The 27,952-nt window shown below is 37.4% G+C and overlaps 1 protein-coding gene across 12 annotated transcripts in view; it reads right to left on the bottom strand.

The window, feature by feature from the left end:
• Positions 1-27,952, bottom strand: part of foxp1b (forkhead box P1b) — a 570,970-nt gene that overhangs the window by 46,884 nt on the left and 496,134 nt on the right. For all 12 annotated transcript variants that reach the window (XM_063067913.1, XM_063067910.1, XM_063067911.1 and 9 more), the window contains 3 exons: positions 19,281-19,385; positions 13,206-13,293; positions 7,299-7,382 (listed from right to left, as the gene is read on the bottom strand). In XM_063067913.1, the coding sequence (XP_062923983.1) occupies positions 7,299-7,382; positions 13,206-13,293; positions 19,281-19,385 (277 nt within the window). The remainder of the gene's footprint in view (positions 1-7,298; positions 7,383-13,205; positions 13,294-19,280; positions 19,386-27,952) is intronic.

Genomic DNA, 27,952 nt, shown 5'->3' with positions numbered 1-27,952 from the left:
CCAGGCAACGGCTTCAACAAGCCAGCTAAACCAGGTGAGGGTAGCCGACGGGTCTCAAACCCTCGGTGAGATAGGGAGTTGTCTATCCCGGCATGTGAAGACAGACTTCAGCTGATTGAGCAGATGAGACCAATGGAAGGTCCAACGGTCAAGAAGGCGGTCTCTGCAAGCGTTGTGGAACGCGTAGAGCACAACAAGACACAGAAGATGTCCTGGTCATCCACTGCACCTAGACCCATCTCCAGCCTTCTCGACTCTTGTCGTGCCACTGGATCCAGATGGGAATTGGGAAGAGAGGCTGACGCTGCACAACTCTCCCTCACTTAAGTCCAAATCAAGCGCTAGTCTCGCCACCATGAAAACCAACTGGTGGCACAGTGACACCAGCGCCGGACTCTGGAGCAAAGGTTCCCGAGTTCAAATCCAGTCGGGCCGCTTCCGGGCACGCTTGCCATTCGTGCCGGGTTGAGTGTCGAGCTATCAACTCAACCTCGTAAAAAGTACTAATAGTGTCGAGGTCTTCATTGATGACGACGGACGGACGAACCTTATTTATCACTTATTTATTCTATTTATAACTTTTTATTTAGAGAAAGAACATTATACTCTGTTCTCTGAAACATGCCTTCTTAGAAAACTAGTTGACGTTGGCCAAACCACTACTCCTGCACAATAAATTGCTAACTTAAAATGTTTCTAACTTATGATTAGGGAAAAGCAAGTCATTGCAAAGAAATGACCATGGTGTAAGGGCTTACAATGTAAAGTTAAGCAAAATCCAACATTACTAATGTTTAAGAATGACATGAGTGCATTAAGAGAAAACATATTATAATGTAATTCTGAAAATAATACAGAAAAATAATGTTCATACTCTGATATATTTTTGATCCACACTGAACATGATCACTGCTATTTAAAATGTAGAACAAAAAGTACTTGGCATATTTTAGTGAAAATTATCTGTATTTGCCTCTTGGGTATTAATGTTTATGCAAATGTAAAGTAGTCTTTTCTGGAGAAAACGACAATTTTCATGCTCTTTAAAACAATTTAACACGCAAAATTCTAATCCAGATGATCTACTAATCATTCCAGACACCAAACTTACTGATTGGCTCCACACTGCCTTTACAACATCCTTCCACCAGCCATGTCCCTGTTGACCATCTCTCGATTATCTGCCAGCCCCCAATCATCACATTTCCGATTCCAGATCATTTCCCCTAATTACCCAACATCTGTCCAACATTCCCCAGGATGTTCTTTCTGACAAATCCCATCTCAATCTTTCAGATCTTCCCAACCTATCAACTCTTTTTCCCAAACTGCTCACAATCTCCATTGCCAAGAGATTGTGGAGCAAAAGCCTATTCTGCCATATGCAACACTTTGCACCTTATACCTAGTTGCATATCTAAGTCTCCTTTTCAGATTTGCAGCTCTTAAATGGTCATCTAAGAATTGCCATAGTTAAAGTTTGTCTGCCGGCCAGAGTTTTGCATTCCTGATTTAAGCCATAAACTAGGATCAGGCATCTATAAATTTTAAATTCAATGTGCTATTTCATGAGTTATTCAGAACTATTTACCAAAAAGAAGCAACTCTAATGATGATAGAGAAAAGCACTTTTTAAGAACCACTTACAATTTTCTTATGCCCATAAGTCATGTGACTTCCTAAATATAATGCAAGGATTATACTATAACAAGAGTAGAAATTGTTGCTTCCTGAAATTTAGGAGAATTACTTTGAAGTTATTCTTTACTAATCCTTCATCAGTGCTGAGTCTAAATTCTAGTATTTCTTTTCAATACACTGTGCAAGTATTCCCCAGAAAAACTGGAGCAATTCAAGGTGGCCCACCACCATCTTCTCAAAGGCAATTGTGGATGGGCTATAAATGCCACTCTTGCCAAGAATGTCCCGATCCCATCAAAAAGAATACATTAAAATAATTTAAAGAAGAATTCTTCAATCTCATGCTCACATCCTAGACTTCGGAATCTTGTAAATCTCCTCAGTTGTAAGGGTATCTGGTTGGACATTGTTGGGAAAAGTGCTGACAGTCCTACACCAAAATCGAAGCATTTTCCACATCCTTGAAAATCTCACTTGAACAGAGATGTTTTAACATGCTAGTTGCTCCATGTCAACTACATAACTGAATGCAAACTTGCAATTCTCCAGCACTATATCGCAGAGTCTGCTGAATGAAGCTACACTAGCTAACCTCCTACAGGAAAAGCAAGTCTTTATTGAAGAGGTGTTACTGTGGCAAGTTAAGGCAATAAACATTTCTGAATGAATTATGCTGTCAATTATCCAAAATTGTTTTAGGCTTTCAACTTTTCAGAGACTGGGCTAGGGACCTTGATACAGGCAGTGGGGAAGAGGATGGATATTCTCTTTGTGTAGGGGAGCACAATACCCTTCGGACTCTTCAGAAAGCAGTGTTAAGTCAGTGCTGTGAGACAAGGTTGGATGACTAGATGCAGGTTTACAAGTAGTTCATATTTGGATAAGGAATGCGCCTTTGAATGCCACATCCCACCACCTGCACTATCAGCCCCAGAAATGGCCCATTGCTCACCTACCAACAAAGTTGATCAATCAGGTCTCAAACCAAGCTTAATATGCTCTGTTCTGCCACACACCCAACAACTTGCAAATCTCACACATGCAAATCATACAATCTGCAAGCTACTCAACCATGATGCTGCCCCTTTGACTAAACAAATGTGCAATACCTAGTGAGCCAAGAGGGTACATATGAAACCATACAATACACAACCTGAACAGTTTGATAGAGGCAATACTATGTGTCTTAACCACCACTACTGGCCATGCCACAACAAGGACACAGTACTCCTTATAACTGAGGGGGCCTTCAATTAGTTCTTAGCCCATGGCGAGTTAGAGACAACTATATCGCATGATCTATCGCTGCTTTCATATCTATTACCCATTCACACCACAATCTCTTTGGATTTACAAGGAACAGCTGTATAAACATACATCCCTTACTCCCCAACCCAATGCCCCACCCCCTTCCACAAGATGATTTGGGTCTTGGAGCTCACTGAAGAACTGGAGACGAAATTTTCACCATGATTAAGAAGAAGTTGGTCAAGTAACTGGCATGCAATAAATTAATGGGACATGAACCGATAGGTGGGAAAATAGATGGGACTAAATAAAGTTTCTTTTGGAGTGAAGAAACATGGTTTGTGTAAATTTATGATATTTTTTCTGCTTTGTTTGGAAATTATATTCATTAGGTGCTAATTAATCAGAACATATGAAACAGTTAATGGTTAAATTTGAAAATTTGCTCAAAATTGTATGAAATGAACCTTTACCATATAACTAAATTTAACAAAATTTGATGAAATATTCTAGATTTCAAAATCTATTTCACTGTAACAATGCAAAGAATGAATTTATATGAAACAGCAAACGGGTGAAAATGATAAGGAAAAATTGCCCATTGTAGGAAAAAAAAACAAGTCAAATTTAATGAAAAGCTAAATCAAAAGTTCACGATCACATAAAATAGGGGAAAATCATTTAGAATGGAAAAAGCTAATGTCCAACTAACAATTAATTATTGCCATGTGAAAGAAGGCACTAAACTTCTGTCATTTCTCAGAAAAATGTATTTAATAACATTTTTCAGTTAACTAAAAAGTTAACCCAACAATATTTAATGCAACATTAAGGGACAAGCCTAAAATGGATTTGGTTCTGAAATTACCTTTTCTATCCATTCCCTGTCATGTTATAGGTTGATTCTATCATTTCTGCACAAGGTGCATACTACTTTGTATGCATTGCAATTGTAAATTAACCATTTGAACGTTTTATTTTGAAATAATTTTGTGTTTGCCCTTAATGTTTAAATATATCACTTTAATGATCCACAAAGAATACAAAAGAAGGAAAATAAATTTAAACTCTTGTACACCATTCTTGACTTTTTTTCTGATGCTTTGTTCTTATGACAGGTTTTCTTTCAACACTTGTAAGATTAATAATGAAATATTCCCTTGAAGGCATCATATTTACACTCTAAATCAAATTTAAGGGATTACATCTTATACTAGAATATTTATACTATTATTAAATCTATGATTGTTGGCATAGATTATACAAAAACATTTTCCTGATTATGACTGTTACCAAGATACTGTATGCATTTTCACTCTGTCCTCTATTAGACAACTATAATGTGCAGATGAGCCACTACCTTGTCATTATACAGCATCAACACATATTGACTGAAGTTGCAAGTGGCAACTAAAGGCCCAGTCATGCTCAATTAATTCTCATATATTGATGTTGAATGATACTGCTGCTGGCTGGATACCTTCAGAGACTGCATAATACGTGTTTCAAGCAAGAAATAAGGTAATCTTTCCACTGTAATTGATTCGTTCATTTACAGAATTACAGGAGTGTAGCAGAATAATGATCATGATGTAATCTGCCACCTGTTAACATTAAGTGGAATGACCTTTCATATGAACGCTATTAGAAGTTTATAGAACTCCATGGTAAATCCCCATTATATCTTACTGGCTTTTGTTTTATCTTCTGCTCTGGGCAAGAAAGGTGGTTCATTTCTTTTCAATGGCTCAGTTCATGTATCTCTTCAGTTGGTAGTTTCGGACAGAAGTGTCCCTAATAGCACTGTTCCCATTGATGCACTCCTAACGTCTGCACTGACAAAGCAGAGTAGAGGTACAGATTCTGTTAGAGGGCAGCATGGAGAAACAAAATCTGTTAGAGGTCAGCACAGAAGAAAAGAATCTATTAGAGGGCAGATCTCATCTGAGTCCAGTGGGAGGGATGAAGGGTTGGATACAATTCATGTCTAGCTAGTCAGTTTTACTACATCCTTATTTACCCAGTCAATGCAATAAAAGCATAAAAAGCATGTAAATGGAAGCTATCTGGCCCTTCATGTTTGTTTCAATTTTTAAAATATGATGGCTGATCTTTTCCTGAGTGAGTTTTTTTTCCCGCCCTAACCCTAAATTTGTTTATTTCTTTAATATCTAGGAACACTGTTTCATTTGGCTGTATTCATGTATGGCTGAATGATAATTAAACTGCACAGAATGACTCAGCTTCCGCAGCCCTCTGGAGAAGTGAATTCCACAGATTCACTATCTCTATGAAGAAACTTCTTCTGTCTCCTGAATGGCCTCCTTTTACATTGAGACAGTAATCCCTGATTATCGATGCCCCAAACAGACAGAACACCATCTCCACACCTAATCTGTCAAACCCCTCAAGAATGCTGCACATTTCAATAAGAATAGAATTTTAATGGGGTTGCTGAAGTTGGTGGAAAAGTTAAGTAAAGGTAGATGGTTCTGTTTTCTTTAATTTTTTCATTAATATGTTAATTAGGTATTTAAGTACATTTATTATTTCTCGTAGTTTTCTATTTTTTAAATTCTTTACATCTACTTCTTTTAGAAGTAACTTAATTAGAAGTTTTTTTTAATATGTCAGAAGGTTACCGTCTCAGCATCCACTGCTTGAAGTTGTCACTGTATCGAGGACCCCATCCTCGCTGTATTGAGGACCCCAGTCCAAGTGACACACGAATTCACAAAAACAATGTGGCCACGGAAACTGTGCACACGAGGCAGAGGGTGTGGTTAAAGATAAGGCATAATCCAGCCCACTGTATTTTTGGGATCATTAGATATGCATGCATATACACAAAGCTATACATGTATGGCATAATATTTTGCTGTAAGGTTACAAATAATTTTATTTACTATATATTTTGGAATGGTTAAGCACAGCTCCTTGATTTTAGGCATCAGAAAAACTTTGCAGAAAAGAATTAAAAATTGTATTGACTTTTTTTCTAATTTCTAAAATACCAGTTTTTCCCTTTCTACCACAGGGATAATTTGAATATATGTTTTTTTCTTTTGACAAGAAGGGTCAAATGTTCTCTTCCATGAATGCTATTTGCATCACTCTATGATCAAATAATAGGAAACCCTCTTTCTGTAGGATAAGTAGTGCCTAGAAATTGGACCCATTTGCGAAATTTTTATGCAAGACTTGCACTTAAGAGCCATTTCCCGCATGTTAAATGGTGTTAGTGATCTTTTCCAGGTTGATTAGCTACAGTTGGGAAACTGGTATAGACAATTCCAGGACAGATTCACCTTAATGTATCTAATGCATTTCTAATCATGCTTTCTGATGCAGTGGCCACCTCTAAATTACTATTACAGTTGTGATCCAAGACCCCCATTTTTCACTCACAGTAAAAGAGGGAACAAATTCTAAAGCATCCCATTGTATCCTCAATATTCTTCCTCCTTTTTAATTTTTCTGTGACCTTTTTTTGCTAGTATTGCCGACAAGGTTTACAGCACCTCTGCTTTATTCACCTCACTCAGTGAAAGATCTTGTGATTACTGTTTTCTTGACTAGTTTATGTCTCAGTGGCTTGAAGCCACATGGAGGGGTGTAGACTTTGACCATTAAGTAGTGAGAAAAATAACCACACACACAGAAGTATTCTATGTTAACTCCTCGCCACCAATTTCTCTTTATCTTTTATCTTGCCAAAAATGACTGGTATGAGAATGTTCTTTGGAGAGCTGATTTGCTTCCGAATCAATAACATATCAGCTGATAAGCTCTGCAGGCAGCTGCCATCCAGAAACATGCAGGTGAAGTTTTTGCATGCATTTCTGGATGAAAATAATTTTAACAGCATCTATTAACTAGGGTTTTCACCGGATTTATTTTTTTTGTGAGAGTTCCATGATTAGGCAGTCATTTTAACACTGCACGGTTACAAGAGGATAGACATAAACCCTCTGCCAAGCAGAAATAAAAGCAAGAGCTGGAATAACTTACCCAATGAAGGTAAATAAAATAAATACTGATGAGGGGAATTTAATTGGAATTTATAGTTATAGTACAACTCAAGGTATAAGATCACTTTGTTCTAATGTTTCTTAATTTTTGTTGATAATAAACTGGCCCACAATTCAAACACCAGACGTTATCAGTAGACTAAAAGTTTTCAAGATGTGCAAGCTTGTGGATCTTCCTACAGCTAGGGGCCATATCTTCACAATTAGACACATTAACTGATGGTATTAAAAGCATTGTAATACTTAACATCAGAAAAGGTTAATCTGGAAACCCCTCAAAAGCAAGAAATAACAAAGTTGGATGATGTGTACAGAATCAAAACGACATGATAGTCATTTTACACAATTGTCACCTTGCCCCGTAACATCATAACTTACAGGCTGTGGAGTTGACTTTGGTTCAGTTGATTTCACATGCAGGTGGGTCATCATAGCTTGCAAGCGTTCTTTGTCTTTTGCAAGCTGCAGAAATAAAACATTTTAGATTCCTAAGTAAAACCACAACAATCAAAACAACTGCATACACACTTATTAATCATCCTTAGTGAAACTTTCAGTCTCTGCATCAAACCAATTTATTTTGTTTTAATCAAATGCATTTTAATACACCAAAATTTGACTGATTGAACCATAAGGTTTGAAGGCTTTCCGCGTTATACTTTTTTTGTATATACAGTGAATTTGTGTGCATGGCAAAAGTTGGAAACCTATTAGATAACTAGCAATTATTCTGTTAAGCATTGTTCAAAGTGCCTCTGTAATGTCATATTGAATTCAACTTTGGCAAATGAATTAAACAGGTGGTAGTATTATACACACTACCTGAACTTTTCTGGAAGTCAATAAGGATAGCTGATCTCTTCTGCTCAGTTTGCACACAACTTCAGTTGCATTTGGCAACCCATAATTGTAAACAGGAGATTTGATAATCAATGAGATATACTCAGTCTAAAGCTTATTGATTAAAACTGCATAAATGTTCAGTGCAGTATCAGATTTCAATAACAGCTCCTAGTAGAAATGAATCTTTTGTTACTTTTACCTTTGCCTAACTATGAAGTATTGCAGAGAGTACAAAATGTTATCCCAGCCAATAGGAAGAATGGGAGCAATATCAACCAGTATTAAAGCTATCAGATTAAACCTATGTATGCAGCAAAACACTTCACGGGAATTACTTTAATCTGTTTTTTTAAGAAGCAATTTTGTTTCCGTAACTAATCAGAAGAGAAACATTTTTACATCAATTGATCTGGGGTTGAGAGGGTAAACAGCTTCAAGTTCCTCGGCATCCACACCACTGAGGACCTCACGTGGTCTGTACACACCAGCTGTGTCGTGAAAAAGGCACAACAGCACCTCTTTCACCTCAGACAGTTGAGGAAGTTTGGTATGGGCCCCCAAATCCCAAGAACTTTCTTCAGGGGTACAATTGAGAGCATCCTGATTGGCTGCATAACTGCCTGGTATGGGAATGGTACCTCCCTTAATCGCAGAGTGGTGCGGACAGCCCAGCACATCTGTAGTTGTACACTTCCCATGATTCAGGACATTTACAAGGACAGGTGTGTAAAAAGGGCCCGTAGGATCACTGGGGACCCAAGCCATCCCAAATACAATCTATTCCAGCTGCTACCATCGGGAAGCGGTACCACAGCATAAAAGCCGGGACCAACAGGCTCCGGGACAGCTTCTTCCACCAAGCCATCAGACTGATGAACTCACGCTGACTTAAGTGTACTCTATATTACATTGACTGTTCTATTTATTATAAATTAGTATGATTGCACATTGCACATTTAGATGGAGACATAACGTAGATTTTTACTCCTCATGTATGTGAAGGATGTAAGAAATAAAGTCAATTCAAATTCAATTATTACTATTTGAATTAATGCACACTCCAGCACATATCTGGCCTTCATTTCACTGACATAGATAAAAAAGCAACCGTTTTATTACTGCTGATGAAAAAAAACTTTCTGAATTTGTTTAGCCCTTTTTACCTCGCAACTTCCTGTTCATTTAACTCTGAAAGCATAACTATAGGCACTGTTCAAAAACTCATGCACATGTCTTTCCAGTTATGTATGAGGACAATAAATTTGCTGCTCTCTAGTACTTCAGCTGTGCAGCAATTAGTTTTATGCAATGTGTATTGTGGAATGTTTATAGCTGTAAATAACATGTATGTCGTATAACAGCATAGCATCTGTAGCGACGAGAATGTAGTAGGAAGTTTCTGGGTAAATTACAATTATATAAAGAGTAGGCTGTGGATATTGACAAGCAAAATGTTTAAGTAATTGAGTCTGAAGGGATATGATTAAAAGTTTTAGCAGGAATACGGTGAAGGAGGAGCTTCAATCCCACAATGATGTTCTAAGCTTTCCCTCAGTAGATATCAACCACTGCTGCTTCATCTAGAGATTCCAATTATTTGGCGTGTTTTTTTAAGTCATTAATCCACAACAGGAATTTAAAATTAACTAATTAACAAAAAGAAAACACAGAAACACCATGAAGTCAATTACTTTAATGTCCTGGGCTTCTCCGTTTGTTGCATGTCATGCCCTCTTATTTAAGCCAGTATTTCAATTAAAAATTACATCAATGAAGACTAAGTTAGTGAAGTTCTGGCCAACAGAAATTCCTTCCTAGAGTAAAATTTATGACCATATATTATTCACATAATATAGAATAGCATTCTTCTTCCAGATAATAGTTATTTTTCACTGTGTTAAATATTCTCATTTATTTATCAATTCAACGACCATAATGGCAGCATTACAGTAATGGTTTTCCATTCCATTCTTAAGTCACTTATTTTCTCTTGTACGTCCTGTGACAACCTACTAGTGACAGAAATGGTGCACTTTCCAAGATGTATTGCCTTTGTTCTTGTCTCTTTTTCATGCTACTCAGCTGTTCCTCATCAAAAACATCCGTGGTATTCCAGTTATGTGCTTACTAGCAGTTGATGGGCCTCATCACAAAATTTGCTTTCTCTCACTGATCCACATACCATCCAAAAGCCATTCTCTTCATACTCAAAAATGATCATTTGCAGAGCTGGAGTTTTTTTTTAACTAGGTAAAAAAGCGACCAAACCTGTGCAAACAATTGTCAATTTCAAGCACGAATTAAGCTTTGTACAAATAAAGATCCCGTACCCTATTGTGCTAGTTTAATAAACATCATGCTAAAAGTTGGCCCTGACCCCAGATGGAATTAATTAACACTGAGGGTTTCCGCTAATTGATCCATTTACAGGCCTTCAAGGAGACTCTTAAAATTAAGCGGTTTCTTATGGGTTCAAGGACACTAATAGCCATTTAAAAGCTTTAGAATATATATTTTTAATTTGCCTGGTGGATGACCATTATACAACAAAATAAAATGGAATGAATCTGTAGAGTCCTTTTACAATGGGATATTAAAATATTTAAATTGGATTATTCACGTGTGGCATACTAGACTGATTAAAAATGCCTATTTTTGTAGTATATTTATGGTTGTTTTAATTGATGTACTACGTTTGAACACATATAGAGCAAGGAATATTATTAAACTAAACTATTAAATTTGATCACTCTGCATCTAAAGTGAAAACATCCCCCATAATACTACCCAAGAAGGTTTAATTAATTATTACAAGAGGATTCCTAATTGCTGTAAACATTACTGACAAAATTATATTCTCACAAATCAAAAAAAAATCACACGGAATGTGTTTCTCCAGTAATGCTCCTAGGAAGTTTTTAAAATATTCATCCAGTTCACAGAAAGGATCAAGATTTTTAAACCTCTTGTACATTTCTGAGTTTAAAGCTAATCTTGCAAAACAAATTCTTAATGAGCCTGAGAGCATCAAGTGACAATTGAATATCATGGGACTGGTAGTAATTGCAGGCCTAGAAGGAGTGACAGGTTGTGACATTCTGCTCTGACATTTCTAGACCATTTGGCTTTCACCATCATTTCTTTCTAATGACTGCTCACAAGTTCCCACATTCATAGAATTAATTTTCAGTAATATGGTTGAATCTAAAGGTACAGAGGATCCCACTTAATTAGGACACATCGGGGCCAGTACATTTTGGCTCAATTAAGCGGCTGCTCCAATTAGCTGGTTTCATGGAAATAGTTAAAAAGGTATTTAAAAAAAAGACAAACTACTATTTAATGGAGTAACAAATTATATATTTAAATGAAATACAGAACAAATTAGAATGCTACGAATACTACTCACAGTTGCCCATCACATCCAACAATGACAGGAAACTTGTGTGGGAGAGCTTTTAAAGTAGAAAAGCCATTGTACGGGGGCAGTTACACTCCTTGACTTCAGAAGTCTGGATCCAGTGGTATGAGTAGACATCACCTCTGGGGTCTTCCATGATTGCAATCGATGACCATGACTTCTTCGGTGCTTCGTCATGCCCTTCGTTGTCAGTGTAGTGTCGCAGAACCACTACCTTCCTGGCTGTTGGATCTCACTGTAGATCTCATCCACCTAACGCTGGAGCTGACTTTGGACAGGCATGTCCCTATCTCACCGAGGTATGAGACCTGCTGGCTACCCTCTTATGGTTTAGCCCGCCTGTCAAAGCGGTATACCAGGGTGTGGCCACTGTCGTGTGCATACAGCTATTTAGATTCACAAGTGAGAGCTGAGTATCCGTTAAGGACCAAAAGTAACATTAAAGATGATTGTTGATACCTTCAAATTCTTTGTAGTTCCTAACTTGTTGAAAGTGAGATCATTTTGTTTTTCACTCCCGGCCATTTTTGGCATATCCAAATCTGAAAGCTTGAAACTGGAGTGAGGAAAACAGTTCTGAATTGTCTTACTGCTTATTTCTCAGCAACTATCAGTGACAAAAATCACTGATTTTGAATACAAACAGATGCAATTGACACTATTTTGAAATAGTTTGCTTTAGGCACAGTGTAGGGTCTAACAGCCACGTTACATGCATGAGACCGATGCTAGTAAGGAAATGTTTGACAACAGCCTCCTGCCCCAATTGTGGCACATTGTCCCAAATAAACAAAGAGAATCTCGGCTATTTTCTTGATTTGTTTTTTTAAGCGTTGTCCTAAATAAGCAGCTGCCATAATTAACCAATGGCCCAATTAACAAGAATCCACTGTGTTTAGATTAAAGGATGACTTGAGTTAATTTTTCAAAATAAAAATGGAATTCATTGAGTAGGTACCAAGAAAGAAAAATTTTGGTTGGGGAAAACAGCTCAAAGACAGATCATTGCAGAATTATGTGTGAAGGCAAGAAGAGGAAAGTAGAAAGTAGAAATTTTGCAAATTGCAATCGCTGCTAGATCTGTTGTTAAATTTAAATCTGAGAATCTTAAATTTATAGAGAAAGCAAAAGCAAGGTAAAACAGCTAAGACCTTACTAGCTAGTGGATCATACTATCTTAAGGGAATAAACAGTCCATCCCTTTAATGTTCCCAAGAACCACATCATCACCTTCAAAGACATCTATGCAATAATTGTAGTTCTTGCCTGTTATATCCACATTCTTGTGAGAGAATTTTTAAAAACTGTACCGTAGTGATGGCAACTAAATTCAGAAACTCCAGTTTGCAGTCTACTGCTTTGCTCAAGCTAAACTCTTTAACCCTTATCTTACTTTCATTTTGTTCTGCTACATTTCTAGTTTGGTGATGCACAATTAGGATGGAGGGCCACTTCAATCTACATAGTACAAATGTAAAGTCTATTATAGAATAGGAGGACAGTGTACATAGAATCTATACATTGACACTACAAAAGCTGAAAAAAATCTATATTACTGATACTCAAAAGAAGTCACAAAAGAAGCCAAATAGGTTAAAACCATCTTCTGTGGGAATCCATTGGGATGGGTAATGACTTAGAGAAAGCAGCAAAATATATTGACACAGAAATTTGTGTTTAGTCAGCTCTGCTAATTCACAGTACTCCATGTATACTGTACATGCTGTAGCTAGCTTCTCTAATTTTGTTCCACAGATGACAATGGAACTACAGTTTGGAAGCAGCAATCAATTGAAGTTATTTAGAAATGCAAAAAAAAGACATAGAAATTATTTGGAAGTGGCTAAAGCCTTGCAATCCTAAAAAATGGAAGTATTAAGGACACATTATTGGGAAGAGAATAAATTACAGTTATGAACATAAATTAAGACATGCTGAATACCTGTTATCTTCAGACATCTAATCATGATAAACCAAAGGTTTTTTGGGTCAATGCATTTCTCTCAGGAAAAAAATGTTACCTGCAGTTCCAGCTGTTGTACAACCTGCATCTGCACTCGACACTGTGCTGTACTTCTATCATCCAGTGCATGTTCATTGTTGAGATGTCTTTGAAGAAATAAAAAATTGAATTCTTTAGATTATGCTTTTTAAAAAATGGAAAAGAGCAACTGCTGCTTTTGAACACTTCTTCCCTAAAACCCGTGCCTAGTTCTATTATATTTAACACATATTTCAATTGACATTCTAAATTTCAAAAGTGGTGACAATGTCCATATGATCTACAAAAAAAAACAAAAACTGTCAAAATTAGATGAAATCAACATTTTAAAAGGGAAGAGGTGGTAAAATCTCTTCTTCCTATGAAAGTACTGTTTTGTAATTCACAAAAATGACAAGAAATGATTTTCTCTCAGAAATGTATGACTGAATATGCATGGCACATAAAGCTTTTGGTGCCATTAAAAAGCAACCAACCTTTTTCTTCACGAAGGTCTCCTTATTTTCTGAGCTTTAACAGTTAATTATGTCATCAAGATAACAGAAATCAAATGAAGCCAGAATGAAGGCAAAGGACAACAAGAATAAGAAAGATGGAATCTGTCACAAGCTTGAATTATGAATATAATTATGCATGATTATTTTATACTGCAAAGATGTTCCCTTTTTCTGCACGTTTATAACTAATCTAAATAAGTACCTTGCAGCAGACAGCATATTTCATGATTTATATAAAATGGTCTAGATAAGGTTCGCATGTGAAGGAAATATGATTGGAGGATTTTATCAGCCTCTGCATGAATTACTGTTTGAAAATGCTTATGCAGTAGCATTTCATTAATCATTTAATCATAATCCTAGCAGGATGTTTGAACTGATTTCACAAATACCCTTTCATTTCACTACTTCATTATGCTCACTAATGGATCCAATATATTATATATATCATAAATTATATCAGATCTTCAATGACCATGTAGGTCACTGTCACTAAGCATGCCTTCATGCTCAGCTCGGCAGTTTAGCAAAATGTCGTTCGTGCTTGTTTTCTGAAATTCATTTCTGTCATTTACTACATATCACAGCAGTGGATAGACCACACCTGGCCACAGTTTTAGTACCATTCAGTTCCGTTCAGGGTTTTTCTCCCATAACCAAGAATGCTCAATAATCCTTTGTGGACTTTGTTACATTAGATGGGTCACTCTCTTCTCATAATGACAGTGTGGGTCACAGTGCATAATTAATAGGAAATGAAATATTCAAATATGCTCTAATGCAAGTCAGTGAAATGTAGTTTAAATAAAAAGGCTATAAAAGTGTGGAATTGACATAAAGTGAGACTATGAATGTTGGCATGTGTCACTTTTTAAACCTTGGATGAAGTGTATGCAAAAGCTTTCTAGTGAAATGGCAGTTGCTAATGCAAACTGCTGCAAAAAAACAGACACCTTTCCTGGGACAAAGGGGCTTTCTTACATACAGTCTGTTTATCATCACCTCCAAGAGTTTCCTCACATCTCAACCAAAAAAAAGTTAAACATTAACAAATACTGATACTTCATCTTTCTTTGATCCAGTGGCAGAAGGAACACATTACAAGTCACATTGGTTAGCCTGTATTCCTTAATCAGCTGATAACCGCTAATGAGTAATAAAATTTACAGTAATATTATTTACAAAGAAAGCAGCAATCCAAGATTATTCTTAACTTGAATTTGGGATGAAACCGATATAAAGTCAGGCAAGTGAAATGTTCATTATAGTACTGACTGACTTTGTCTTTATTTGTGGAGGGCAGAACTTTTAGGATGCAGGTTGGAGGTATTAGACTGCGTGGGGTAAAATTAGTCACATCAATATTCACGATCTAACTATTTTCATCTGTAAAATTGAAACCAATTTACATTATCTGAAACCATTTTTGTAGTGTTGTAATTTTAGGGATCCCTGCCTTTGCCAATTAACATTCCGGCTTATATCTTAACAGGACAAGCAATTTTAGAGAACTTAAAATCTGCTGTTCTTCAGAAAACCAGTTAAAAATTTCCAGCTATGCATCTGATATATATGCAAAATTGTGGTTATGTAGAACTAGGTGGCAGGTTCATTGTGTAATTTAAAGCACTTTATGTATGAGTCAAATGTGGTAAAGAAAGAAGGCATCCTACCAGTTTTTACATACAGTCTGTTTGACTGTCAAATTTCAGAATCTACAGTCACCAATAACACGTTTCATGTCAAAATTGCAAAATATACATCACTAGTGCATTTCTGTTTGAAAGGACTCTGTTGTTAAAATCCCATCAGAATCTAGTGTCTATTGTAGCTGTGATCTCCTTCCTTAAAATATTTCTTTGACAGAAATTTCCTTATTCTAGACCCATTGCCATGAATAATATGTCCATTTTATTTTTCTCCATACAATTATTATGAACTGTTTAATAAGGGACAATTGCAAGGGCACAATAACATTTCAAATATCAACAAAATTTCACAAAATATGAGCAGTGAAATTTAAAAAAATAAATCTATTATTGATAATTCAACAAGTGCAATAAATTATTTATTAAACTCAATTCATCTACATGTTTTTTTTTACTTGTGTGAACACGGGTTCATACCCAAAATTAGTTTTGTAAATCAAATTTAAACCACGTACATTCAGAGTTTAATTCAGGTCATTTTTTTTACCTGGGTCCACTGGAATTTCAACTTCTTAAGACTCCTTTGAATCTCAGGAAATCTGATTCTATGGATCTCATCAGAGTGAGTAGATTCATTACTTGTAATGATTTGTCATTTTTTTTCTAATTTCCTCTTAACACCATGAAAGGGTACATCCCTCCAATGAAAATGATGTTATTATTTACACCCCTTACTGCTAATGAAATAATGGATGAATGACAAGTAACCTGTTGAGTTTACAGTATTCTAAGCATTTTTGCCTATGCAAAGGTTTGTAGGCTGGGAAGATCAGCATTTATCCTTCAATAAATACTTAATGATCATTATATCATTGTTGTTGGTAGGAACTTGATGTGCACAAATTGATACAATAGTAACTATACTTCAGAGCCACTTTGTTGGCAGTATAGCATTTTGAGAAATGGTGAAATAGATATGAGAAATAAATAACTTTTAATCTGGTCAAGGGAGAACTCATCTTTTTACTTTTTATATTCCTTTCTGTCTGGATTTCATCAACTCAAGTATCTATGTGCTCTCTTCAATTTTCTCCATTTAACTGGATATTAATCAGTAAAATGAAATATAAAAGATTGAATTGCCCCAAATTAATGGAAGTCTATTTGAACTTTATCGCATTCTATTCAAAAAAGGAATTTTAAAATAGCATGAACGACAACATATGCAAATAAGCATGAAACTACTTTGCTCAATTTTTTTTCATAATTTTCCATTTCCCCCAAAAGAGGCAACATAAGCTTTTCCTTTTGACTTTTGAGAATTACATTTAGTTTTAAGAAAGGGAGTTATCAAACAATAGCAAGATCTTCAATTGTTAAGTAGGTTAATGATTATTCCAGTTTAGGTATCACTAGAGGGCACTGTGGTATTTAGGTCACTTTGACCCTTTCAGACCACCTTATCAAAAATTTTAATACTATCAACAACCAGTTAAATATAACCAGCCAAAGCACTCAAAAATAATAAATGCTAAAATTGGACCGACATACCAAACTATCAACTATTATCCATGGACATGAAGAAACTTAACTGTTTCTGAACTGAACTTAATATTTGAGGTGAGGGCAAATAGTTCAATGTAAATTATGTAACTATCCCTTCAAAAACTTCTAAAGAACATAAAATCACAGTGAACAAGTTCATAATTTACAACAGATTTATCTCACCATATGCATAGTTGTTTAATGTACTATTCGTAAAATTACAAATCACCAAATGTGCAGATTTTATACACAAGTTTTGAATCCACATGCAGAACATTCTCGAATCCAATGGAACACATTAAATAAAAGTTTCTTTGCAATTCAAGGTTTATTTAAATACTAAGTTTGAATAGTCTAGACAAACAACTGAACTACACCACAGTGAGCTAATAAAAACAAGTTAAAATTCACTCATAATATGTCTTTCTTTCATTTTCCACAGTTTAATCATAGTCTATTTTAATGTGAAATTTTATTAAAGGAAGTTGATGTAAAAATACAACAGTCAAGTGTTAGTAATTTGTTTTTAAGTGCTACATTCCATTCTCTAGAACTGTTTGTATACTGAAGTATTAAAAACAGATGGAATTGTATCACTGTCTGAAAAATTACCTAATCTCTTAGTCACTTGAGTACTGAAACTTTCAGTTCCAAACTGAGACAGTGGTCTGATTGCTTAAGTAGATTTTATTTGTGTAATCAGGTAACAAATATTAAATCAGGTATAGAATTTCTTAAGTCAAGGTAGCCTTATTAATTAACAACATTGAACATACTTTGTTACTAACAAAGCCTTTTATCAGGAATGTTATGGTCATTCAATACTTAAGTTATATATGACATACTCTCACAGTTATGCCATTAAATAAACAGATTTAACATACGAACTGGTATTAACCTAAACACAACAAATTCTGCAGATGCTAAAAGTACAAAGCAACACACATGAATTGCAAGAGGAAGTCAGCATTTCAGGTGCCATCTATGGAAACGAATAAACAATCAACATTTTGGGCTAAGACCCTTTGTCAGGACTGGAAAGAAAGGGGGAAAATGACAGAATAAAAAGGTGGAGGGAGGGGAAGGAGGATAGCTAGAAGGAGAACGGTACAGATAAAGGGGTGGACAGGAAGGAATCTGTTAGGAAAGGAGAGTGGGCCATAGGAGAAAGGGAAAGAGGTGACCCAGGAGGAGGTGACAGGCAGGTGAGAAGAGGTAAGGGGCCAGAGTGGGGATTAGAAGAAGAGGGGAGGGGGATTGAAATTTTTTTTTTAACTGGAAGAAATCAATATTCATGCCATCAGATTGGAGGGTATCCAGATGGTGGCCTGGTAGCTTCTCCACCTGAGGTTATGGACCTACATTTCTGATTCTCATTCCCGTTGTGACACGTAGGTCCACACCCTCCTCTTGTGCCACGATGAGGCTACTCTCAGGATAGAGGAGCAACACCTTATGTTCTGTCTGTGTAGTCTCCACCCTAACGGCATGAATATCGATTTCTCCTTTTCCCCTCCCTTCTTCTATTCCTCACTCTGGCCCATTACCACTCCTCACCTGCCTGTCACCTGCTCCAGGTCCCTTCCTCCTTCGCTTTCTCCTATGGTCCACTCTCTTCTCCTATTAGATTCCTTTCTCTCCAGCCCTTTACCTTTCCTACCCCCTGGCTTCCCCTATAATCTTATAGCTATTCCTTCCCTAACCCCTCCTTTTATTCTGGCATCTCTTTCTTTTCCAGTCCTGAAGAAGGGTCTTGGCCCAAAACATCGACTGTTTATTCACTTCTATATATGCTGCCTGACCTGCTGAGTTCTTCCAGCATTGTGTGTGTGTTGCTTCGTATTGAGCTTTTTTTGAATTGACATATTGAAGCTCATATCTGTATTCCTATGAAGAAATGGTTTTCAAACAATGCTGATTATCATACAGGATACGAGTACCTACTGGCACTATATCGATTAACATTAACTAGAATAAAAGTTGGCCAATTATCTTTGACAGTTAATTAATAACCAGGGGTTTATGAACCAGCATCGAAACTAGCTTTGAAAGTATGTATACAGTTCAGAGAGATTTATTTTATTCTCCTCTTTTCATTGCATTTTTGCCAACTGTACACTTCTTGGTATGCTCATAAGGTAACGAAGATAGGTATATATCAATGCAGATGCATAAAGTGATGGCATAACCTATTTTACTTTCTCTTAGTCCTCATCGCATTTTATCCTCAACTCTGCCGAAATATTATACCATACACCTAACTTTGACCACCAATATTACTTAGCCATTCTGCACCTTAACAAGGTAGTCTGTAACAACTGTAAACATTCGAGATGCAATTTGGTTTGGAGAACTGCATTAATCTACTAGATAGGTATAAAAGAAAAGCAAAACTGGGCTTACTTTAGAAACTGTCCAAAGTCCTCACAGACTGCCTCACATCCTGGCCACTTACACACACCATGACCATATAATGGATGGTTGCACCCGTGCTCTTCATGGGATAGGCTGAAAAGAAAAACCTACAATTATACATACTATTAAAATGAAGTCTCCGCAGAAAGTTATAATAAGGGGTATGGCATTAAAAACTGGTCTACACAAGATCCTGACATATATGTATGATAAATTAGTTAGACATTTATATGGATTCTAAGTTGGTGATGTGTAAGCAACATGGTTTATTGAAAAGCTTGTTGAAAAGGATCCTTGCATCACAACAATTACATTGAACATGTAGTGGTGCAGTATTAAGAGACAAAAAAGGAGTGTGTGGTCTGGTCTCTTTTGAACAATTAAAATTACGATGAAGTTAAAACAATAAATTTACTTTGGAAAGATCTGAAATGGAAATTGATTTTTTTTAATGCAAGGGGAAATTACTTGCATTCCTTACATAGACGTAATAGAGAGGAAACAAACCTTTAATGTTGGGTAAGTACTTAATAAAGCAAACATATACATATCAATAAAATTCAAGCTTCACTGAAACCTCTTACTCATGGTTAAAGTGCAATCTTTTTTTAGTTTGTGACAATATTTACTGTAAAGACAATAAAACCACGAAAAAAATTTTCACTGTTAAAAATTAAATGTATACAAAGATAATAATACTGCACAGCATTTCGAATTACTCTAAGTTCAGCAAACAATTAAACAGAATTGTCCAGAGTTTCATTAATAAATATGGCATGTTGCATTGTCAGTGTACTTTCAAGGTTCATTGCAATGACTGCAACAGAATTAACTTTGGAAGCAGAGTGCAATGAACTCAATGATCAGTACATTGCCAAGTGCAGGTATATTTCTAGTGAAATACCTGTTACATTTTAAATGTTCATGTTTTAAATAGTTACGTTATTCATTTTTTCCAGCGATAAAAGACAATAAGCAATAACACTGAACAACTGATGGCTTGGTAGCATGCCACAGTTAGTTCATGTATTAGTAAACATTAATAACTTAACCAGTCTACTAAAATTTTAACAATTCTATCTCTGATGGTTGTAGGTTGAGGGATATGGAAAACATGAGAGGAAGTCCAGTAGAAACCTCTCACTCAGTGTCAACAAGGCCATGGAGTTGACTTCAGGAGGAGGAAACTGTGGAGGTCTGAGGGCCAGTCCTCATCAGAAGGTCAAAAGTGGACAGGATCTACAACTTTAAATTCCTTGGTATTGTCATTTCAGAGCATCTATCCTGGATCAGCATTTAAGTGCCATTACGAAGAAAGCATGGTATTGCCTGTACTTTCTTAGATGCTGCTAAGATTTGGCATGTCATCTAAAACTTCGACAAACTTCTATAGATGTGTGGTGGAGAGTATTTCAACTGGTTGCATCAGGCCTGGTATGGAAACACTAATGTCCCTGTATTGAAAAAGCCTACAAAAAGTAGTGGATATGGCCCAGTACATCACGGGTAAAGCCTTCTCTGACATTGAGCACATTTACACAGAGCACTATTGCAGGAAAGCAGCAACCATCTTCAAGCATCCCCACCATCCAGGTCATGATCTCTTCTCGCTGCTGCCATCAGGAAGAAGGTACAGGAGCCACAGGATCAACACTACCAGGTTCAGGAACAGTTATTACCAGACATCCCACCTCTCCCGGAAGTTCCGGGAGTCTCCCGCATATTAATAGTAGCTCCCTGATGCCCGCAAATTATATGCAATATCACGGAAATCAATTTATTTTTGAGAGAGCGCGCGCGAGACAGAGCGTGAGCGAGAAAGCAGGCGCGAGAGAGAGCGAGAGCGAGAAAGCAAGCGCAAGAGAGAGCGATAGCAAGAGCGAGAAAGCAAGCGCGAGAGAGAGGAGAGAGTGAGCGAGAAAGCAAGCGCGCGTGAGAGTGGCCACGAGAGAGAGGGAGAGAGCGACCACGAGCAAGAAAGCGCATGCGAGAGAGAGAGAGAGAGAGAGAGAGAGAGAGAGCGAGAACAAGACCAAGAGCGAGAGAATTCCAAAAAAAGTCAGAGTGGCAGAGTGTTCCAAAAAAAGAAAATATAAAACGTACGTCACCCCAGACTACACTAAAGTGTACCCCTGCCTAGTAGGGGTCAAAAATAATGACAGTGTTGCTCGCTGCACTGTTTGCAACAGTGACTTTTCTATTGCCCATGGTGGGTTAAGACTGTAAAAGACATGCTGAGGTGAGTTTAACAGGTGTCATTCATTCATTAGCATAGCTAACATTATTTAAACTAGCTGGCTAGCTGCTAAGGAGCTACTCTATTGCAAACATCCCACGCCTCCCGGTAGTTCTGGGAGTCTCCCGCAAATTGATGGTGCTACCTCCCTGAAATGAGTTTTTGCAGGGTGGGATGTCTGTATTACCCCTCAACCATCAGGTTCTTGAACCAGAGGGGATAACTTCGCTTGCCCATCACTGAACTGTTCCCATAACCTATGGACTCACTTTCAAGGATTCTTCATCTAATGTTCTCCATATTTACTACTTGTTTATTTGTTTGTTAGTTAATTAATCGTTACTTCTTTTTTCTCTTTCTTTTTGTATTTGCAGTTTCTTGTTTTTTTTATGCACACTGGTTGTCCATCCTGTTGGGTGTGGACTTTCATTGATTCTATTGAGTTTCTTATACTTACTGTGAATACCTGCAAGAAAACGAATCTCAGAGTTGTATATGGCAACATACATGTTCTTGGACAAGAAATTTACTTTGAAATTTGAAAAACGTATCCATCTTTCAGTGGAATGCAAATTTAAAAGAAAAACAATCATGAAATCATAATACATGAACTTATCTTAAGAAATATGATGGTGTGGAGTGAAGTGAAACCATGAAAAAAGCAGTAGCAAGCTAAAAGTTAGCATTGGTCTAAAAATAAATTTCTCCTTATGATTTAGAATTAAGTACATTTAGCTATATTGCTCATTTTCCAGTTATAACAAGCCTGAAAGGAGAATCTGACTTCACTTGACAAGGCACAGTTGATCCAGGTCATGTGGTGAACAGTCAGATGCTATCTCTGAACAACAGCGTTTTTATCCACATCCCCCGGTATTCATTACAATGCCACCAGGAATTTCATTATTAAATATCTCACAAGTATACTTGAAGTATCTTGTAGACAAGCTTTGATATACTATGAAATATCCTACAAAAATTAAGTAAAATAGATCGCAGGAATTTAACTTTCATATTCAAGCATTAAATTCAACTGATCTCCTTGAAAGGCATATGCAATGACACCACTACAGTATACAGTTAATCGGGTTGGATTGTTGTTATCATTCACCTTTCTTTTTATGGAGTTTCATCATGCTGAGTATTTCTTCTGGTCAAGTACATGAAATCCTCCCAAGATGCAACCAATGATAAATATTGATCTGATGCTAATTTTGCCAGAGGCAATGAAAATTGTCTAATTTTAAAATTTATTTTCTGAACACAAACCTGGCTAATCCTTACACTTCTACAGTCAAGACTGAAATTGAGAACTCAATGCATACACTATTTTATTACAATCTGTGACTAACCTGTTGCATTGCTGCATATTTAGAGTTTCAATACCATGCTAACTTAATAACATGCTTCAATATTATGAGCACCTCTCTGTATAGCAATTCACTAGCTGTGAATTTCACATCTATGTACACAGGCTTGTATTGCTGGACTGACCTAATAGCTCTCTGAATGTGATGATCAAGTAGTATTTATAAAGAGGCATCCAAATGCACTCCAATTAGCAACTTTGAAATCTGAATTACTGCTTTATTATTGATTAAAATTTCTGAAGAATGTAAATATTTTAAGCCTAAAAAAGATCTGATTTTGTTCTAAATGAAAGAAAGTAAGTCAGAAACACTGGAGGGCCAAAAAGACATACTGACTATTTAAATGTGTGGGCAGGTACAGATTACAATAAAATTGCTGATAGAATATTCACATATAAAATGGGACATAACAGTGAATAAAACTCGTGCTACAGCTTAACACATCCTAATTTAAACCATATCACGGAGTCCTCTCCAGCTCACATTTGGCTGATTTACGTACAACCCATATATATGAACAAATATTTGGGACACTGGTGATATGGATTTGACAAGCGCAATAGGGCTGCAGACATCTTCCACCGAACAGTTTACAGAATGGAACCCTGTCATTAACTGGGAAGGATCTTATTGAGTTCAGTTCTGGATACAATGGCATAAGTACATGTGTAGTTTAGAATAGTTAAAACAATATTTAGACTCCTTGGAGTACACAAGCTATGGTTATACCTCTGGAATATAGGAAGAATTAATTTGATCAGAACTTTCAAGAGATGAAGGAAAACTGATTGGATAAGTAAAAGACAGAATATTTCTGCTATTTAAAGAGAACAGGCCTTTCCATATACCAAAAAGCTAGGAGACATATTTTAAGTGTGACACGAAGAAAAGCTTCCATAGGTCTTTCAGGAGAGATGGTCTTTTAGAACCTGTATAAGCAAACAAAAGCTGATGCTTGATTAAGGTTAAATATGACACTGATCCAATTTCATTAACCAACATTATTAAGCAGTACTGGAGAAAGTTGTACGAGTTACAGATGACTCAATCTCATTGAACAACAATACCAGCTTGTTGAACAGAATGGCCTAATCCCATTCCAATTATCTAGCTGAATGTTTTCTCATTTTGTAAGAAAGTAACATGACGGGGCCTGGAAATGAACAAAAACTGCCAAATATTTTATCTGCCTTTCAATCTTCATGTACTTTCACATGATGCTCAGCTAATTCTAAAGATGGGAAAGACATTTTAAGAGAGAGGAACTCAGTAAAGCTTATGATACTGCTCAATTTGCATTGATTTCCTCACAGAAAGTTCACAATTTGAGGTTCTGGAGCAGCTAACTATCTCTTGTGCACTTTTGTGCTAAGAACTGATGACATTCCCATCACAGAGCACCTACTGGTGCAGGTGACAGCTGCTGTAGAGACATAGAAATAGAAAGAAACCAAATGAAGTCTTGCTGCTTTTACACAATTTCACAGAGATTCTGGAAACTGCTTAAAAGACACTTAGGAACTCACTTCTCTTCCTTACAGGAGCAGAAACAACCATCCCCCCCCGCCCCCCCACATATCACTTCCTTGTGAGGAGCAAAAAACTAACTCCAACCGCAGAAGACTTGATCTGTCTATGGATCCCGAATAGCTCCAGGTTTGGAAATTGAACAAACAGCACTGCAGTCTGACTTCCAGAATGCTACACTAGCCAGTCTCACGAACAATGACTTGGTGTGCACATTCAAAATACTAATTACCCTTAAGAGTATGGGTGCCAATTCTCCTTTCAGTATAGCCTTTCAGGCAGCACGCTCTCCCATACCCCTCTAGCCTGTCACTCCAAATCATCTCCTCACTTGCAATAATTTTGTTATAAACAATTTTCAATACACTAATAGTGTTCAGATGCAAACTCATTTAGGGCAAATGACTGTGTAGAGTTAAGTCATACAGTTTGGGAGATACTGGTTCGTTGCATACCCTGCCATGTCACACTTTGGAAAGATCGTCAACGTCATATGTGATCTATAAATATACTCAAAGTTGATAGTGAATAGCCACTAAGTGAATGTTCCCATGTAAAACTACAGTATAATGTGCTATGTAGCTGCCAAAATATTCTAGCAATGATTGCCAATGCCCCCCAATCCAAAGTTGATTGCTGTCTCATAATTCTCCTTCATTTGTCTGTCTTTCACCGCTTATCATGTGCCCCTTTAAAGAAGGACCACACAGTGAGGATAAATATCTGCCCTACAGATTTCCTTCCTGACAAGTCTAAGTTATGTAAGGGACTGACAATGGTTGGATTAGGGAAGAAAGGTGATTGATTATGCGGGAAATTGATCATCGCCAATTGCAATGACAATTGCTTAAAATGAACCTTAACTGAGTTTCACTGAAGTGAAATATTACTAGTATATTGTGGACTTTATTGTCTTTAAACTTAGGCATTCAATTCATTTCCCTACCCAGTGAATACATTTCCAAATCTATTTTTTTGTTATGTGCATTTACTGCTGTGGCAACAATACAGATTAGACACTACTGATAAACAGGCAGTGTAAGCATTCAGTCTGTTTTTACCTCCAGAGCAGAGGATATCTAAAGTGTAATTAGAGCAGGAACATTAAGTGAGGGTTATTCATAAGGCAAAACATAGATTCTGTAACAAACCATTAAATTATAAGCTTTGTGAATTGTTTACTGATGTGCTACATTTCAGTATAGTTAACCATGCTGGTGTTATGTATTGTAGGAGAGGGTTGCTTGTTGTGCAGGGGAGACTCTAATGTTCCAGGCAATAAATGAAAATACGTTTTCAGATGTCGTGTGACCAGAGCTTGCTTCTTTTGCTCAGCTGGGAGATGAAGCTGTAGATGCTCAACAAGAACATCCTGCTGCTAGCTGCCTTCTTCCTCCTGCTCTTACTGCGCTGACTGTGTGACTCTTGTCCTTTGGGCTGCAGGGCTCCATGCTCCTTTGCTTCTGACACTGGCTGCTGTTTTCAGTTGGCAAGGTTGCACAGTGTGCAGCACAGAGTGAAGCTTAAACACCAGAGATTCTGCAGGTGCTGGGAATCTAAAGCAACACACACAAAATGCTGGAGGAATTCAGCAGGTCATGCAGCATCGATGGAAGTGAATAAACAGGTGATGTTTCAGGCCGAGACGCTTCTTCAGGATTGGAAAGGAAGGGGGAAGATGTCAGAATGAAAAGATGGGGGCGGGGGGGTGGAGGGGAACGGGGATAGCAGAAGGTGATAGGTGAAGCCAGGCTAGTAGGAAAGGTAAAGGCCTTCTGATAGGAATCTGAGGACGGTGGACCATAAGAGAAAGGGGAAGAGGAGGTGGTGACAGGCAAGTGAGAAGAGGTAAGGGGCCAGAGTGAGGAACAGAAGAAAGGAGGGGAAGGAATTTTTTTTTTACTGGAAGAAGAAATCGATATTCATGGCATCAGGTTGGAGGCTACACAAATGGAATACAAGGTGCTGCTCCTCCACCCAGATGGTGGCCTCATCGTGGCACGAGAAGGCCATGGACTGACATGTTAGAATGGGAATAGGAATGGAAGTCAGCATTAAAATATTTGGCTGTCAGGTATTTCCACTTTTGGCAGGTGGAGCAGAAGTGCTCAACAAATTTACTTCAGGCCTCAACAATGCAGAGGAGGATACATCGGGAGCACGAACACAACAGGTAACTCCAGCAGGTTTGCCGGTGAAGGGTTGCCTCAACTGGAAGGACTGTTTGGAGCCCTGTATGGAGGTGACGGAGGAGCTGAATGGGCAGGTGTAGCACTTTGGTTGCTTGCAGTGATAAGTGCCAGAAGGGAAATTAGTGGGAGGAATGGACAAATGGACAAGAGAATCACAGAGGAAGCAATCCCTGTGGAAAGTGGGGGGGGGGGAGTGGGGTAAGGGAGGTAAAGATTTGTTAGGTGGTAGTGAAACTTGCACATTTCCTACCCACTGTGTTGATGCAGGCATGTAATCTAAGGAGAATCATGGCATTTTACACTATGATCTTGATACACTGGTGGCTTTTATTATATTTGTGCTTTGCTGCTATAATTGGAAAGCTCACCAGTATGATGTGCTGTGGAAGCATGGGATCCATTTGTCAGGGCAGTACCTGTCACTGAAATAGGTGTCTAGCATTGAAGACTCCCTCAGGATGAAGAAATCAGGTGTGTTTACTGGAAGCATGGCATTCACCATCAGGATATCAGGACTTCTTGTGACACACAAGAGCCTCTAAAGAAAGGGCAGAGAATCCTCCCAATCATTCACAAGATTTGAATTGTTCAGAAAAGCCCATGTGGGTATATATTCAGAGTCAATGCCTACTAAGGGAGTATTTTCTTTGTGAACACATTCGCTGGGTCTCCTCTCTGATGCAGTGGCAAAGAGCAGACTGGGAAACATGACAGATTCACTGTGGCCAATTGGAATGAGCTTGTGGTATGACAATATGACATGAAGAGTCAATATGACATGAAGCCCTGTGGAACAAGCAGTCCGGGTATGATAGCATGGATGAAGTTTTTCATATTTCTGAGTCATGGCAACAGAGAAGAAACTAGGCCTACAAACACACTGCTCATAGGAGAGGTCCAGATAAAACGTGGTATTGCTTAAGATTCATCTCCTACCTTAAGGTTCCCAACCACTTAGAGAGCATAACCATGTTCGACACTGTAATACCTACAGGAGTGCTGCCAGCAATGCCACAACTGTTGCAACTAGTGAATGAAAAACTGAGCAGCTAACTGCTTAAAAAATAAATTTGTTAGTTGTAGTACACCTTGTGTATTTTGGAAAGTACTTCAGCAGTTTACAGTAAGTTGTAAAGCTGTCCAGTTGTGCATCCCAATGCCAGGCAAGTGTCCCTATAAAAAGGAAGAAAAGCAACAATTGGGCATGATATGCTTCTGGCTTAGGTGGAACTATTCCATGGTATTTCATAGTGTTTTGAATTCCAATTTATGCCTTTTCAAGCATAATGTGAATAGTGACCATTATCAGGTGTGGACCTGATGCAGGGAAAGATT

Source organism: Mobula hypostoma, chromosome 15 (assembly GCF_963921235.1).
Source record: "Mobula hypostoma chromosome 15, sMobHyp1.1, whole genome shotgun sequence".
Classification (NCBI taxonomy): Eukaryota; Metazoa; Chordata; class Chondrichthyes; order Myliobatiformes; family Myliobatidae; genus Mobula; species Mobula hypostoma.
Note: the sequence above shows the minus strand (reverse complement) of the source record. Positions and strands in the feature narration are given on the sequence as shown.